Source organism: Scleropages formosus, chromosome 1, assembly GCF_900964775.1.
Source record: "Scleropages formosus chromosome 1, fSclFor1.1, whole genome shotgun sequence".
In the NCBI taxonomy this organism is placed as follows: domain Eukaryota; kingdom Metazoa; phylum Chordata; class Actinopteri; order Osteoglossiformes; family Osteoglossidae; genus Scleropages; species Scleropages formosus.
In genome coordinates this window covers 9,612,103-9,628,588 of record NC_041806.1, presented here as the reverse complement: position 1 = coordinate 9,628,588, position 16,486 = coordinate 9,612,103, and the positions used below count along the sequence as shown (strand labels likewise).

The 16,486-nt window shown below is 41.9% G+C and overlaps 1 protein-coding gene across 4 annotated transcripts in view; it reads right to left on the bottom strand.

Moving 5' to 3' along the window:
- The window catches only part of LOC108934819 (IQ motif and SEC7 domain-containing protein 2-like), a 71,249-nt gene that overhangs the window by 24,744 nt on the left and 30,019 nt on the right, over positions 1-16,486 (bottom strand). Inside the window, exon 1 of one of the 4 annotated variants that reach the window (XM_029257150.1) lies at positions 8,186-8,210. The exons of 2 other annotated variants lie outside the window; for them this stretch is intronic. Coding sequence is in view for 1 of the 2 variants with exons in the window: in XM_029257144.1 (XP_029112977.1) it covers positions 6,786-6,871 (86 nt within the window). In the remaining variant the exon portion in view is untranslated. Of the gene's footprint in view, positions 1-6,785; positions 7,347-8,185; positions 8,211-16,486 lie in introns of those variants that run through there. One more of the 4 variants, XM_029257144.1, reaches the window with a different exon arrangement.

Here is a 16,486-nt window from a genome sequence, read left to right as displayed (position 1 = left end):
CTGTTTCATGTTAAAACTAAGACATGAGTCCACATATTTCAAACAGAACTGTAATATACAAACTAGTTGAGTTATTGTGCTAATGCTACATAAAATGTTACTGTCATGCATGCTATGAAAACTTTTTTTTTTTTTTTTTTTATAAAAAAACATGCCATCCTTTGCATCAAAATATTTTTACCCCACTCCCAAAACAATGAAGGGAAGACCAGTGTGGCACTCATAAAAAGACTATGTGCACAAGACCAGGATGGGGCCAGTGGCACATTTTGAACACTGCAAACACACAGGGTCACAGTGACACATGTAACTTCAAAACCCATGAGAGAAAAGCAGGACAGAAATGGATAAAGGGTAGGTTGCATTTGATGGAGGAAAAGAGAAATCACTGAAAACACATTAAATACTGAATAAGCTACAAATAGGTTGGAGAAGGATACCTGAACATGTGCACAATGGTTCACACAGACACACACAGTCCCCCAACAGAAAATATCACAGTGTTCGGTCACTGGGAGCACTGGAACCTTCTGAAACTCTACCTCCTCGGCATCTGAGAGCCTTTCATTGCGATATCATCAGATGGAGTTGTATCTGCACCTCTTCCATCTCTTCCTTTCTCCTACCCTGTGTGACACCCGACGGACCCGTCCACCACCTGTTCCTCAAGAGTTGACAAATTTGGTCCTTTTCACATAACCCCCATTTGATTTTCCCAAAGAATACTACAAGTCTCAGCATTATACGCATGCCGTCTGCTAGTTCTCACCACCCAACATCATTCTCTTCCGTTTCAAGCGTCCCCATCAAAGTGTGCCTTAGCTGAAATATCCATCCCTTTACTTTCATGATGTTTTCAATGACTTCTTATGCACTCTTTTTCTTCCCATGTCAGTTACTCTTCTCAAAAAACTCAGATGGAAGCTTCACTCAAATACACACCTTCATTTTATGTGAATTCATGCTTATAATCAAAAGTAATCAATCTGAACCTTAAAATTCACCTAACAAGCTACCAGTTCACACTTACGAGAAAAGACACTTCAATTCAAAACATTAGCCTTGATGACGTCAAGCAGTGCACAAGGCAAATAGCCCAACTACAGAGTGGCATTGCAAGCACCTCTCAGAAATGTTTCTCACTCTTTGTTATTGATAATAGTAACAAGATCTAAAGTAATAAAAATAATAATATTCACCATGACTTGCATTTCACAAGAGACTACAGAAAATGAAATGGAATGTTTATTTTATATAGCACATTTAAAAGCAGCTTCTCAAAGTGGTTAACAATAAAAAAAATTATATGTGACAATCGTTTGTGACAATCTAGAGCAATTAGAGCAATAGAAGAACAAAAACAATATTGTTACACCCCTGTGCTAGGTGAACATGAGAGAACCTCACCTGCAAGCAGTTATGTAATCCCCAATTTTAGGCAAAAAAAAAAACTACTCCAGTCTGAAATTTCCATGTTTTTGAATCCAGTCACTGAAGTACCAGAACTACTACAGTATATTGACAAAAAGAAAAAATCTGTGCTAATGTATGGCAGCGATAACTAAAATACAGAATTCATCAGTCTAATTTTCATATAATCATTAAATTAGAGTGCTGATGCCTCACAGCTTCTGGGTTCAGATTTGGCTCAGTCTGTGTGCAGTTTGCATGTTCTCCCTATGTTTCCAATGGTTTTCTAATTTTGTTCCAGTTTCGTCCCATAGTCCAAAGTGTTTTAGGGCGAACTGGTGAGAGTGAGTGAATGAATGTGTGCGATTCCCCTGTGTGTATGTGTGAGTGTTTGATACACTAGGGTATGTCCAAGGTATGCCCTACCTCAAACGTTATTTTCCTGACATAGGCTCTTGACCAGCGTGACTCTACTGTATATTAGACAAGCAATTATGAAAGAATGACCAAATGAATAATAAACCCATCTTCAGATATGTTTCTGCCTATGCTTACTCATAAAAAAACCAAATGATGAGCAGAATTTTAACATTGCAGGTCAATGTCAGTCATTATTAATAAGCATGAATTCAATTAAAATAAATACATTGGAGGCATTATCTTATGATCTTTTCCTGTTGTGATCATGAGTTCTTGTGTTTGTCCTTCGCCTATGTCTCGTCTCACATTACAACTCTAGCTGACAGATGGTTGCATGTCCTAAATTACACAATGTAGTGTTGAATTAGCTAAACTATACAGCCAGAAAGATAAATATTTTTCTGACTGTTTTTGTCACCACAGTGATACTTACTGTTTTTTTGATAGTAAAGACTAAGCTAAGTATCACCATGGTGTTAAAATAAAGCCAACTAAATGGAAAATAATAATTGGCCTCTATTTCTAGTTCTAGGGGTGTTTTGTAAATGACATACAGTATTTACCTATAAATAAAGGCAACAAATCCTGTATAACCATGCTCATGTATTCACTCAGGTGTTATACACACAGCATCACAGATACTCTTATAGACCAACCTGCAGAACAAGGCAAAATTCGGATGACAAGTAAAGTGAAGGCAGCAGAATTTCAGTAATGTCAGTCATTTGGTTAATGACTGCAACAAAATGCGTGGTGTCTTGACTTATAAAATAAGCATATCTTCAACCTTGTAATTTCAGACAATTCTGGGATTTTAAGGCGCTAGGAGGGTTTCTTCTCCCAGTTGAGTCCAAATAATAAAAGGCATTGTGGAGCACGTGGGCCCGCTGGGCTCAAAAGATCAGCATGGCACACCACTACACAATGCTAGACAGAACAGATACAACTGCATTAAACACTGCAGCTGAGGCCGCTTGAATAGTGTCCAGAAACACACATTCAGAGAGAGAAATAGAGAGAAGGAGACCGTGAGAGAGGAAAGAGAGAAAGAATCATAGAGCAGAGAGGGAATGCAGCTCATGAATAATGGAGAGAAAACCCCTTTTTCTTCTCCTGTTTATTCAGCCCTTGCCAAACATCTATTATTTATTCCAAACAATTCCCACTGCTTCACTCTACTGTACTGTCCACTGCTCTCTTCTGATAACCTTCCCATTTCCTCATTTCTCATACTCCTTTTCCCTTCCTTTATAACTCTCCCTCTTCCATTTTGCCCTCGCTTCTTGTTACTATAACACTCAAGTTTAGCTGCAGGAAGAGTCAGATACAATGGAAGGAAGAGCAAGGGAGGAGAGGGTTGCTAAGAGACTGTTGCTAGGAGACCAGTGTGGGAGGGGAGGCAGCTGATGGAGTCAAGAGCTGTGTTGCTGTGGTGACCGAGGTTTCACACTGTCTCGCTGGGCTTAGATAGAAATAGGAGGGGCTGGAATATGTTTATAATCTTACAGAACGTGCACTAAAATCCAGAATCACACATGGAAACACTGTATACTGTTCTTGTGTATGTGTGTGTGTGTGTGCGTGCGAATAGAATGTCAAACAAGCGCATCCCACACTAAACTGACCTACTAATTCAGTGGCAAGAGCGATAACACTTACATTGCATTTCAAGTCATAGTTTCTCTCTTTTCACTCATGTATTTACTAAAATGATGCGTTTGTTCCACTTCAACTGTATTTTTTGATAATGTCTTTAAACTGTTAGAATTTCGATTATTACTTAGAAATCAAAATTCATTCAGTAGATCACAAACAATAGTAAAATGGTCCTGAATGTTTTAAAAATCATTTTCCAGCTCTGGTTGCCAGGATTTTTTTTTTGATAATTCAAGTACATATGAAAAGATAGCATATCCATTTCAGTGACACATATATTGCTTCTCACCACAGGAGGCAGAGGGAGAGCGGCCGATGGAGAAGAAGCAGCAATGAATAAGGAAGTGGATAAAATAAAATGCCCAATTGGAAAAACTAGAAAGTAAAAGAGGATTGCTATACTTTTCTCACTGAACAGATTTGTTCTCCCCGTGTGCTCACATTTGCTCTATGTATGTGTCTTTGACATGTTACTCCTGCCTGCCAGCAGTGGCACCTTTGACACATCTCCTGCACTTCTGAAGCCTCTGCATGACAGGTCAGAGAACACTCTTAACACCAGGGCCTTACTGTACACCTCATTAATTGTACCGCTGCCCTGTGACATGGATCTCGGCTGTGAAAGGCTGTTTTCATAGCAAACCATGGTGAAAGGCCTCTTCTGTCCCAGCCTTGGGTCCTGTGCCCTCTCCTTAGATAGCACCAGGGTAACATCAGATGTGAGACATGACAAAGCACATAAACCACTTCTGGTCAATAAAGCAAGTAGCGCAATCTGAGAAACGGCATAAAGAATCTCAGCTGTTACGGCACCGAGAACATGCAGAGTAAATAGTCCGTGTCGATCATACTACACAACATATTTTCACAGCAAACTGTTAGTATGATTATACAGGAATAAAGACGCAAACCTGCTTACAGTAGCATCATAGATTTAAATCTGATAGCTGTTCAGCAAATTAGTTACTTCAATATACTACCTGTTCTGGTTCAAACAAAGCAAGATGTGTGGTATAAAAGTGCACTGTGGATGCAAAATCTGAATGGTACGAGTTCTGAAACCAGGCCTGAGGCATCATTGGAACAGACTCCAAAAAAAAAAAAAAAAACACAGAACCCTAGCACAGAAATTCTGATTGAAAAATTCCTCAGAAATAAGTAAATGTTCAGAGTGGTCAAGCCCTAAAGTCAGAGACTAACACAATCTTTCACTGATATGTGGCAGTAACTTTCATTATCATTTAAAGTAGCAGGGGGGTGTGGTAGCACAGCGGGTTTGGCCAGATCCTGATTTCTGGTAGGTCTGGGGTTCGAGTCCTGCTTGGGGTGCCTTGCAATAGACTGGCGTCCCGTCCTGGGTGTGTTCCTTCCCCTTTTAGCCTTGCATCCTGTGTTGCCGGGTTAGGCTCCAGCGACCCCACTTGAGATAAGCGGTTTCAGCCTGTGTGTGTGTGTGATTTAAAGTAGCATAGTGATCATAAACACAAAGATATTCTTAGAGTATAGTTACCTTATATTTAAAATAGACAAATTTAAATGCTAAATATCTGTAAACCAAACTACATGCATTTCTCTCAAGATACAGAGGAAACTGTCCTAGTTGAATCTTGTGCATTTCATTTTCCATACTGCGTAATATTCAGCATCATGCACTATATAGCTTCAAAAACTTGTTTTCTAACATGACTTGAGCCTGAGCTGATGCTTCAGGGCAAAATTAGGAAGCACAAGTAATGAAAACAGAAGCATGAGATGCAAAACACTTATTAAAATTCTGCTTTCAACAACAAGTCTATAAATATAAAAACCCCACAGAAATCTTAGCACTATGTTCACATGTACTAATTCCAACCGACTTCTATATTTCTTTTTTAAATCTACAACATTTAAAAAAAAGAAAAAAAACTGCAACATTACTGTACAGTGCTAAACGAAACTCATTTGTATACCGATGTCCACACAATGACACACACTGTCGGAAAGATGCCTATAGTATCAATACTCTGCTCCTCTTCTCACTGGAAGGAGGATACGTCTTCTCACAACACCTTCTCAAGGCACTGAGTATTAGGCATTTAAAGGCTCGTTTGAGACAATGGTCTCATTTATCACTGTGTAGCATGCAGGAACTCCTGTATGATAGCCTTAGTCATCCAATAAAATATCCAGAGCAGTGTGCAACGCTACTAGAATTACAGTTTACACTGTACAAAAGCATTCTGTGCAAACTGTGCAACACCGGCAGCATTTTATTAAATTTAACAGATTATAAATAAAATATGAACCGAACAGGTTTTGTGTTGGTAAGCATAAAAAGTAAGCCGAGTATTCGCTTTGCGGAGAGATGACAAGGATCATTTCAAGGTTATTCAAAACATTGTACAGTATTGATGTTTTCAGCTTATTCCCTTTTGCTGTCCTGTAAACACAGGAAAGGTGTGTGGAAATCAAATGACATCAGGTGCCTCATCAGGTGACCAGAACAAACATCCCGGTGAACGTGCATAAAATAAGCACTGCTATAACTGCATCTTAAAAATCACGTTGTGTGCGGAAGCGCTTTGACTGCAATCCCGTTTAAGGTTTACTCTCAATACTGTACTTGAAGGATTAATTTTAAAAACGAAAATTAACGCTTCCTTTAACCGTCCCCCCAATCCACTGAGCAACAGTGTAAATTGGTTCTTGTTAAAGTTCAAAGAGTATTTTGGTGAAAAAGATAAATTCACATTTGAAAAATGACAGTACAAGTTCAGGGCCATATTACCCCATATCCATACTGGTCGCTGTCATTAAATTTCAGGAGTGCACCCAGGGTGTGCAAACCCAGGCATGGTGCATCTGATCTGCCACGCGACATTGCCTTCACGGTGTGTACATGTGCCACATCACCCATCCTGTAGCGTGTACTAGACCGGTGTGGGACACATAAATGTGAAGACACCTGCTTGCGTGACTCACAAAAGTCCCCATTGTGGTGTACAACACTAGAGGGCATTTACAAAAGAAGCCACTCCTTTGTCATTTTAACTGCGCTGCTGCACAACCTTCTGTTCCCATCATAGCTCATTTGATCGCAGCCTTTGGAATTAAATCCCACGTTTTTAAATCTAAGAGGACAGTAATCCAAACAGATACATGTGCCACACCGCAGTCCCCTCGCATACACAACCACAATGCAGGAGTCAATGGAACGAGACCCCATCATTCAGGTTCTATTCACAAGTATCAAGCTCAGGATCAAGTCACTTTCCAGAGAAAGTCATTTGGCAAAGACCAGGAAGTGATGTCACAGTTACCTCTGGGACGAAAGTTTTCGCAGCAAAATCCACAGGAAGTGACAGCTGCAGGAAAAATCCCGAAAAAAGGCGAAAATTCCCACCATCCTTCAGACAGTCACCACTTTTCTCACTTCCATCCTCGCTTCCCCTCACCCGTTGCCCTCCTCTTCGGTGCTTGTTTGACTCGTTTCTCTTTCCGTAATCCTGAAATCTCAAGTTACCTGTATTTTACCTCATCCTAATACCTTAAAAGGCTAAACGTCGCAGTTTTCCTTCCCTCGCCCATACTAATCCACGACAGCACTGCAGCTCCCTGTCCGCTAGATGATCCCTCACCGTCTCTATCCATACAACTCCAGGCTGGTTGTTCCCACTGGTCTCCCCCCTTCTTTTCTGTCCTTCACCTCTACAATCCCATTTCCTCTCCTTCATTCCACTCCACATTCTTCCCTCTCACCGCAGGTGCCACAAATTCAACGGCACACACCCCTCTTCTCATGTCAGCTGCTCGGACTCCTCCGCCCACCTTTCTACCAGCGAGTGTCACGCCGCCAATCGCGACAATCCTTCCTCGTATCTCCTTTCCCCATTCACACCTTCGCCGTTTAATTTTCCACTTTGAAAATATGTAGGCCTCTCCTTCTTGCGCTCCCTCGTCATAATTGGGTGGCCCCACCTCTCTCCCCACCTCCCGCCGGAGACCATGCGCTGTCAATCGCTGGAAGAAGGCTGATGTTACCGCACAGCAGCAGCGCGCGCACATGCATTCACGGAGCCTCGCATTCACCAGCACGCGCCACGCTCGCACGCTTCAAAGGCTTTCGCCGAAGGAAGGCCTTGGCGAATATTTCAATTAGTTTCATTCCAGCACGTCTTCTATACGTTTCGCAGACTAACGAGCACCCTCGCGCATCTCAGACGCAGCTGGTATTTTATTTATATTATTTTTAAATTCGCAGCTTAAAGCAGCAGGCAACGTTTGGCCAGATCTCAGCTATGGCGGAATTAGCTGTACTTCCGAAACCATCGGTAACGCTGGGAAGGGTAAGCGAACCCAAGGTAGACGAGGAGGGACGATAAAAGTCGGGAGGTGCGGGAGGAAGAAATTTTATCTGAAGAGCCAGCAGACGAGAAAATGAAAAAGGATGGAATACGCGTACGTGAATGTCCTAGAGACTACGTGTTACGCAAACAAAACCAAACACCTGATACGTGTGGCGCCACCCGCTCGAACGAAATCGCTGTTCGCCGTGGAACCGCGTTACGCTGAAAAACTGAAGAGGCACCCATGGGCGGAACAGGACAGCGGACGTGGCAAACCTCTCCGCGCCGCCCGCGGCCGGACGTGGACGATGCCGGAGCTTCGCCGTCAAGCAGGGAGACGAACGGGTGAAAAGGGTGCTGTAGGGAAGTCTTACCATGGTGCTGCCGGAGGAGAAAACCACGCAGACTGGTTAGGCCTGATAACCAAACGCGCCTTCGCACACCCACCCCGTCATAGGGTGGAAAAGCTGCATTCTTCACGTGCTTGAAACACACATACATCCCTTGACTCACTGCTTTGACAAGTCTAACACATGCCTGGTGTGCTCGTGAACGCACGCGCTAGATACTCACCTCGACGTGACATACGCACACGTGCGCACACATACCTACGCAAAGGGTTCGCGAATGGAAAAGTATCGCGCAGATACACGGCTCCTCTCCAGGTTTGCTCCGGCTTTGAAAGGACTTTTGGCTCGCAGTGGCTTCGGGCGTCACTCAATGGGTGCGTGGCGAAGGTATCGCAGTGTTGTTGCTGAGCGATATAAAACACACATTCTATAACCAGATATTACTGCGGAGCAGTTAAGGTCGGGGGCGGCACGGCGGGCTTGGCCGAGGCCTGCTGCGTGGTGGGTATGGGGTTCAAGTCCTCCAGCCTTGCGCCGTGTTAGGCTCCGGTTTGCCGCAACCCCGCTCGGGACAGGCAGTTGTAGACATTGTGTGTGCGCGTGAGTTTAGATTAGTTACGTGGCCCAAGAGTACAAAATGAGGCCCCACCTTCAGTTAACAAGTCTGCGAGCATGTCCTCCACGGTACCGGCTCTCCTCATATATCTACAAAGGAGGTGAGGTGCTTTACGCAGTCGGCAGAGAAGTTCTTAATGTAAACAACATATTCATCTACCGGCTAAGCGGATCCTGCCAAGGTGTGGGGGAGGGATAAGGATTTCGCTGGATGCAAAAGCAGAAACCGGGAAGGCCGCAGAAACGCTGAGTCAGATGAAAACCAGAGCTGCCGGCTTAAATAGCACCACCGTGGGAGTCGCTACGTGGGATGATAGGCGTGACTATGTGTAGGATGATGCTACAGGCCATGTAGGTTTGGAATGATGCAATAAGCCAGTTTGTGAGTGGGACAATATTATCGACACAACTCTGTATGGGTGGGCACTGGGTGAGCAGTCAAATCCCCACGCTTCTACGTGGAATAAAAACACGTACTGCGGCGCGTTCAGAGAAAACAAGCGGCACCAAATTCCAGCGAAATGGGAGACGAGAGTATGAAGATCATTTTTCATGGGGAATGCCTATTCAGTATTGATGCGAGTTGCCAGCATCACTGTACACTGTAGCTGAGGGAAAAAAAAAAAAATAAAAAAATAATGCTGAGGAAAGAAAACTCCTACATGAGCTATTTTAAACCCAGCAGCATGTCCTTTGGGCTCCCAGTGAGCTTGTTGAGATCTGCACGCTCCATGTTCGTGGCTAAAGCATCTCGACGCACACCTTGAAATCAAACGTCGCCAGGCGCTGGCTTCGAGCCCTGGGACCGCGTCGCTCTTTCGGCCTCCACCCCCACACCCCTCCTGCCGGGGTCCTGACGGGATTTGCTGCCAGCACGATAATAGCATGCGGTTGCCAATGCTAGCACAAAACACACCGCACTTTCTCCCAATCTGTCTCACGGTGAGAGCGATGGCTGCTGCCCAGGGGTACGGCGACACGGGTGGGGAGTGCGCGGGAGACGCCGCCGCAATCCAACTTTTCAAAACAAACACTGTCAGCTTCAACTAAAAACTTATACAGACAAGCTGGTGCCAGGTGTGTTTGTACTGAAGCGGCAAATGCTGCACCTTCTGCCTGCCCCTGCGCGTTTAAGCGGCTGCCGCTGACAAGTATAAGCCTCATGTGACTTTTCCTTCAGCTGTCAGAGGATCAGGACAGGGAGGGCGGTGACTGTTGCCGCCTCTGTAAATGCGGGTTATCATGAACCAGGGTTGTGGATTTCACACTAGGGCATTTACCTGCACTGTGACACCATACCCCTGGAATGAGTGCCGATGCAGCAATTCCTTATTTCGGAAGCCCAGGCAACGGAAGGCCTGCACACATAATGCACGACGGATCTACCGGATGCCTCTCTTCCCACGTCTCAGTGTCCGCACATTAACCCAGCAGTCAGCCGGGGAGCTGCACTCCGTGCCTGTCAAGCAGACGCACGGACAGCAGCTGCAAACGCTTAGAATTCAAAGAGCTAAAACCTGCGTATTTCACTTTGCTAGGCAAGCAAAAGAGAATGGCCAAAACAAAGGAATTCCAAGGAAGTCCAAGTATTTTGTGCAGGCAAAAAGAGAAATGTGACTGAATACCTGAAGCACATTTTGGCACATACATTTCTGTTTTCGTAGGATTCATTTTAGGGTAACAGCATTTACTCATTTAGCTTTTCTCCACAGTGATTTCATTGTACACCAGGTTACTTACACTGACACATACATTTATGGAGCTATTCAATTTTTACTGTATCAATTTAGGGTAAGTACTATGCTCAAGGGCACTACACCAGGAGTAGGGATTCAAAGCCAGGTACTTTCAATTCCAACAGCTCTAACAATACACTGCTGCTTCATATTAAAAAGTACATATACTCTATGTATGAGGCTTACTTCCAGTAAACCGTAGTATACTTCACTGTATAGTTATTCGGTCTTTTATTTGGTCATTTTGTGTTTCCAAAACATCAAGAAAACTGCATTCCAAACACAGCATTGAGATAAAAATGAAGCTTTACAAGGACTTTCACGCCAGTCAGTTAAATTATAAGGTTCAATTCTAAATTCTTCACCATCACACATAGCATACACACACACTCTAATCTCTCTATGTGTGCGCCACTGAACACGGGTTAAATGTATCTCACCTGTAAATCCACTTCATATGACATGGGAACTAAATTTGTCACAACGAGAAGATCGCACAAGTCCTCCGAGCTGCGGACTCAGTTCAGGGCACACGTACAACTTCTTGCATGTGTAGTACTGGTAATGGAATGTGAACATCCGTAGAACTGTGGATTTTTGAAAAGCAGCGACGACACATTTACATGCAGCGCATGCCCACGTTACACGGTTCAGTCATCCTGATGGATCTTCCCCGGAAAATTAGAACTCTCAGTCATGTCTTAATTCCATGCCGATGAAAACCAGTGAAATTGGGTAAACACTGCAACGAATGATTCCGTGACCTTTTCGGTTCCTTTTGTATTGCAGATATGGCTAATGCCGGTCCTACTGTCGAATTAAAAAAAAAACCACTTCCTCTCAGTCTCCCATCCCCCACTTCCCAACAGTCTATCTTTTCTTGTTCCCCTTCACTAAGACTTTAATCAAATTATCTCTTTCCATGACCTTGTCATCCAGGAGACCAGGCTGCTTTTATAAGCCTTCCCACACACACGAATCACCAGTCTTCATCTGTCATCCTGCAGTCCATCACATGGTCCATTTGCAAATTGCTCTGCTTTATTACCACAAAAATTCCAGTTTATTTCCGATGATAACACTGAATCAAAGATTGAATCATTACAAGAAGAAAACACCATCCATCCTTATACGAAAGATTAACGTACTTAGCACTGCCCTCCTTGTATTACAGGTATTAAAGCATTTATTTCCTGTGCACTTTCCCAGTTTTAGGTCTTTTACTGTACACTGTATTAGGCACAAAGAAATCAGTTCATCTTTGCAATTCAAATAAACACAGATTCCCCACCTGTCACACACAAACACACACAAGTATGTAGTCAAGAATCATAGTTTATGCCTTTGAGTAAAACAGTTTAACACTTGACAAAGAGCATTGCATTTGAGTAGAATCATTTATTTGAATATCTTCATGATCTTCATTAACTGCTGTCATCAGTACATTTAACATTCTTATTTTAGTTCATAAGCCATATATTTAAAATAGTCTTGCAGATCCATACAATTTCCATTGCCATTGAACAAACTTTATGTTTTCTTCCCCAGAAGATTCTTCTGTACACTAGAGCAAGACCTGATGTTCACAGCACAAGCAGGAAATTAGGGATGATGCATGGAGGCCGTCAGCCGCCTTACTCCTGCTTAGGATGGCCCCCGTCTATCTCTCTTTACCTTAAGCACACAATTCCCGGTCACGACTCAGCCTGCCAATAAAGTGGGTCCCTTTGTCTCACATTCTGGAACACTTGCATGTATGGGTCACAAGAAATTGAAGCAGGGTTCCTGGGAGGCATAGCTTTTATGTAGAAAGCAGGGCTGTACATGTGTATGGGACTGATCAGTAGTCTTTTGGTGATTCTCTTGCAATACCAGCATTACTGTCACATGTAGCAGCATCTACCTATTATACACACAAGCACTGTGACATGTACCCACGCCCTTCTCCTACTATATATGTCAGTGTGTTTCTCACGCAGTGTATGGTATACGTCAGCATCCTCCCCAAAAATGCTTTTGAAAGCAGCATTACAAGTAAAGCCGTTTTAAAATTAAAGAAATTGAAATGACGTAAACTTGATTTATAAAAAATAAATAAGAAAATAATAATAATAAAATACTCTATTGAGAGCTAGTGACAGGGCCATTGGAGCTGACCTCACAAGGACTGCGTCAGGTTCCCTGACTGGCACAGACGGCTCTCTGCGTTCCTTTCACGGTTCAGTAAGGCCGTGTTTCCTTCTCATTTCAAAACGTGAGACGACAAACTCACCTCAAACTCAGGTGTTCTTATCAAAAATAATTATAATTGAGTTAAGAGAAGCTATGGATGGAAGGCATTAACAAACATGACATGCAGCTTAACTTCAGTTAATACACTAGTCTTGTTTCATACATCCCCCATGTAGCACACTTGTGTACATCTGTAATGACATTCTGCCTGTCAGTGTGTCACAGGGGCAGCCCGTATCTCTGGAACCAACTCCCTCCTTCTAGCATCTTGTCCACAATAGGAAAAAAAAACATTATATGACTTTAAAATTTAGGTTATGCACTACTAATAATTCTTAAAAAAAATATATTGCAGAGATTTTGTTAACAATAATAATGTATGTCAATCATGCACCTGTCACTCATTATCTTACCAACAAGCAAAAATACCAAACTCTCTCTCTTCGGGATCCAAACATCTCCTTCATTAGGAAAATATATTTTATCTGTTAGTCTGTCAGGACCATAACAGAGTCTTATGTGTGTATAAACGCCTGCAAATTCTTTTTTGAAAACTAGAATATGCTCCACAAATTAAAAGTAAGTTGAACAAATAAACAGAAACATGAATTACAAAGTAAGGTGCATCTGGTCCAGTTGTGAAGCGGATCATCTGGCAAATCTTTTAAACAGGACAGAAATCAATGCCTGAAACAAGTTCTTACTGTACTATGGCATTCTGAACACAATCTCACGTGTAGGAAAAGTTCTGGCGGCTTAAGCCTTATATATCAGCATGTGACTAGCAAATGCAACTAGTAAATTATTGTTACTACTAATACTATTATAATTAATTTAAAAACCAGTAATAATAGTAACAGTATAAGAAAGTTGTTTTCCGAGATCGATTTCAAGGGAGATGTTTGATAGTGTGTACTAGTGTATCAAAGCTTTGTTGTAACCTTATGTACATTGCTGGAGTCAGAGGAACCCCAGAGCAGAAGACAAGGGTAGAGGAAGTCCAATCAGAGGTGGAAGGGCCATGGGAGAAATTCAGTAGTTTTGCCAAATAAACCTTGTGCTGAGTGATGTACAAATTAAAGGTAACACTAACGCACTCAATGTTATTAGGGTTAGTAAATCTGACTTCAGTAAGAGGCAACATTCTTTTGATAGCTACATTTTTTTAAAATGCAAAAAAAAAAAAAAAATCACTGGTAAAATCAGATGATTCTGCCTGATGATGGATAAAAATTATACCGATTTATTTTTTGTAGCTATGTAATATTTTGCGCCCCACTTATGTGAGAAAGAGGTCAACTATTCCATTAACTCAGTAAGTGACATTTTCCTTATTTTCATTTTTCAAAGTGAACATCTTTCACTGTGTTTCATCACATTCATATGAAGAAAGGTTATTTTTAGAAAAAGAAAATACTTTACCAGTATGTTACCTGGTAATTAACCTGTATGTTTTTGTTCATGCTGTGAGAAGCAAAGGACTGTCCTACTGCAAAAGCACCAAATAAAGCGGTGCCCTCATGACTTTGTCATTAGCTGGAAAATGGAAGGAGTGCTGGACTGTTTTCTGTGTGAAGACAGTTGCAAGAAACATAACTATATTTAACTTGAAAAGGCAGCGGGCTCTAGTGATACAGAGGAAAGAGAAAATGACAAGTTGGAAAGGACAAAGGAGAAAAAAGAAGCAATATCCTTCAGTGATTTTCACCTGTACCAGTCCTCAGCCCAGCACCTCCTCACTGCCTTCCCTGCACACCTACAGTAAAACAACCCTTCAGTTATCACAACAGCCATGTTCCTTATTCCAGTCGTTCTTATGGCAGACTTCAAAGATCCATAGTAAAACACTTTAAACTGCACAAAAGAAAATTAGAGTTTGTATCATCCATTTGAGAAAGAAAGCGAGGCTGCAGTCAACATGCTACTACAAAGAAGTATGCAGTTGGGACAGAGTAAAATCCGTTTCCATCGTAGATTTCTGCAATCTCAGAGTTGCTGTCCGTTCATAGTGCTCAATGCAGTGATTGCATTTGTTTTCTCCGGTTCATAGCTGTGGGCTGCGGCCAACAGTAACCCCACATGGTGACTGGTTGCAGAATAGGAGTGACATGACAGTGGGGGAGGGGGCCACCTGATCTGCAGGTTACCTAGAGGAGGGGCTACTGCATTCGGAGGCAGGGCAACAGAACTGATGGGCGATGTCATCATCTTCCACTTCTCTGAGAGAGATATAGGGATGGGTAGAGAGACAGAAAGCATGTGAGACAGGAATACAGGGTGGGAAGAGGGGAAAAAAGAAAGAGGAGCAGACAGAAAAAGAGTGAGCTAATGGAGATGAGGTACAGAAGAGTAAAGTGAAAGGTTTTTAGTCTCCATTGCTAAGCGAAGAAAAGTGCATCTGCTGGAGATCTGCTGAGTTATGACCTAAGGTGTCTGTGGTTACTGTTCTCACCTTTTACTGTAAACTGATTAGATATAAATTCGTTGGATAGGTCTACACCAAGAAATATAAAAATTTTATGTATTCCAGCAAATTTGTAAACAATTCCTTTATATAGAGTTCAAACCTTCTGTGACTTGTCTCTCATGATGAAGTCTACATAGAAAGCCTTCAACGTGTCTGCAACATTTTATGCTTCAAAAGCTTTCATCAGTTTAAGCAGGCTTCCCAGAATTCACTTCATTATGACAAAGTCAAACTATGATATTTATTAGATTGCTGTGCCAATGCCTTGATTATTTCTAAAGTTTTTCCTAAAACAAGTTGCAGTCGTTAAGTTTTTTATAACACATGATACATTTTAGCATGATAAAATAATACTTAGAGTTGTTGCAGCTGCTTTCCACCAGATGTCAGGCTTGGAGTGCAGCTTTCGGTCTTGTGTTTATGGGAAAGGCCTGTGTAACAATTCACTTATCTCTTATGGAAAGTGTCATTCCTCAGATTTATTGGGTGGACTAGATACTCTCAAAAAAAAAAAAAAAAAAAAACAATGTCCCTGTAACAATATCATGTCTTAGATAAGTATTAATTAGTAAGAATAATTGTGACGTATAAACAAACATTTAAACAAATAAATGAAAGATGCTCCATCATGCCACAAACATCTGGGTTTAGGCCTTTAAGAAGAATGTTTTTAAACTTGAATGATGTAATGTAACATATATAGGGTAAATAATGTAATTATATTAAGCTTATTTACCTAATGTCAACTAAAATTTCATCATACATCATTGTGCTATGGTTGAAAATGCTTAAACAGACATTCAATGAAATGTGGACTTTAGGCATTTGACTAAGACAGTTTTTATTCTGTTGTTCTCTGTTCTGTCCTGAATTCCACTGAAGTAACAATGAGCTTGAAACCTCAACTCCTGCACGTTTCTTATGCTACACTTACTTTTTGCTGTGATTTAAATACAATACAATCATTCCTCATTTTTTTTGTAATTTAGTTTTAGTGCCAAAGGAGGGTTAAAAATGTGCAACAAAGAGCAATGCATGCAAGAGAGACAAAGGCACAGGCAGAGAGAAAACATTTGCCAAAACATCAACAGCAGCAGCAAACTGTACAGGAGATGCAAGAAAAGGGACTGCAAGAATGGATCTTTAACAGTGGACAACTCAGACGTGGCTATACACATGGAGAGAGGGTTAGTGTATGTATGCTGGTCATTACCTCAGTGAGCATGCTGTTGCTGGAATGTGTTCGGGAGCGAAGAGGTGTGAAAATGTCACCTG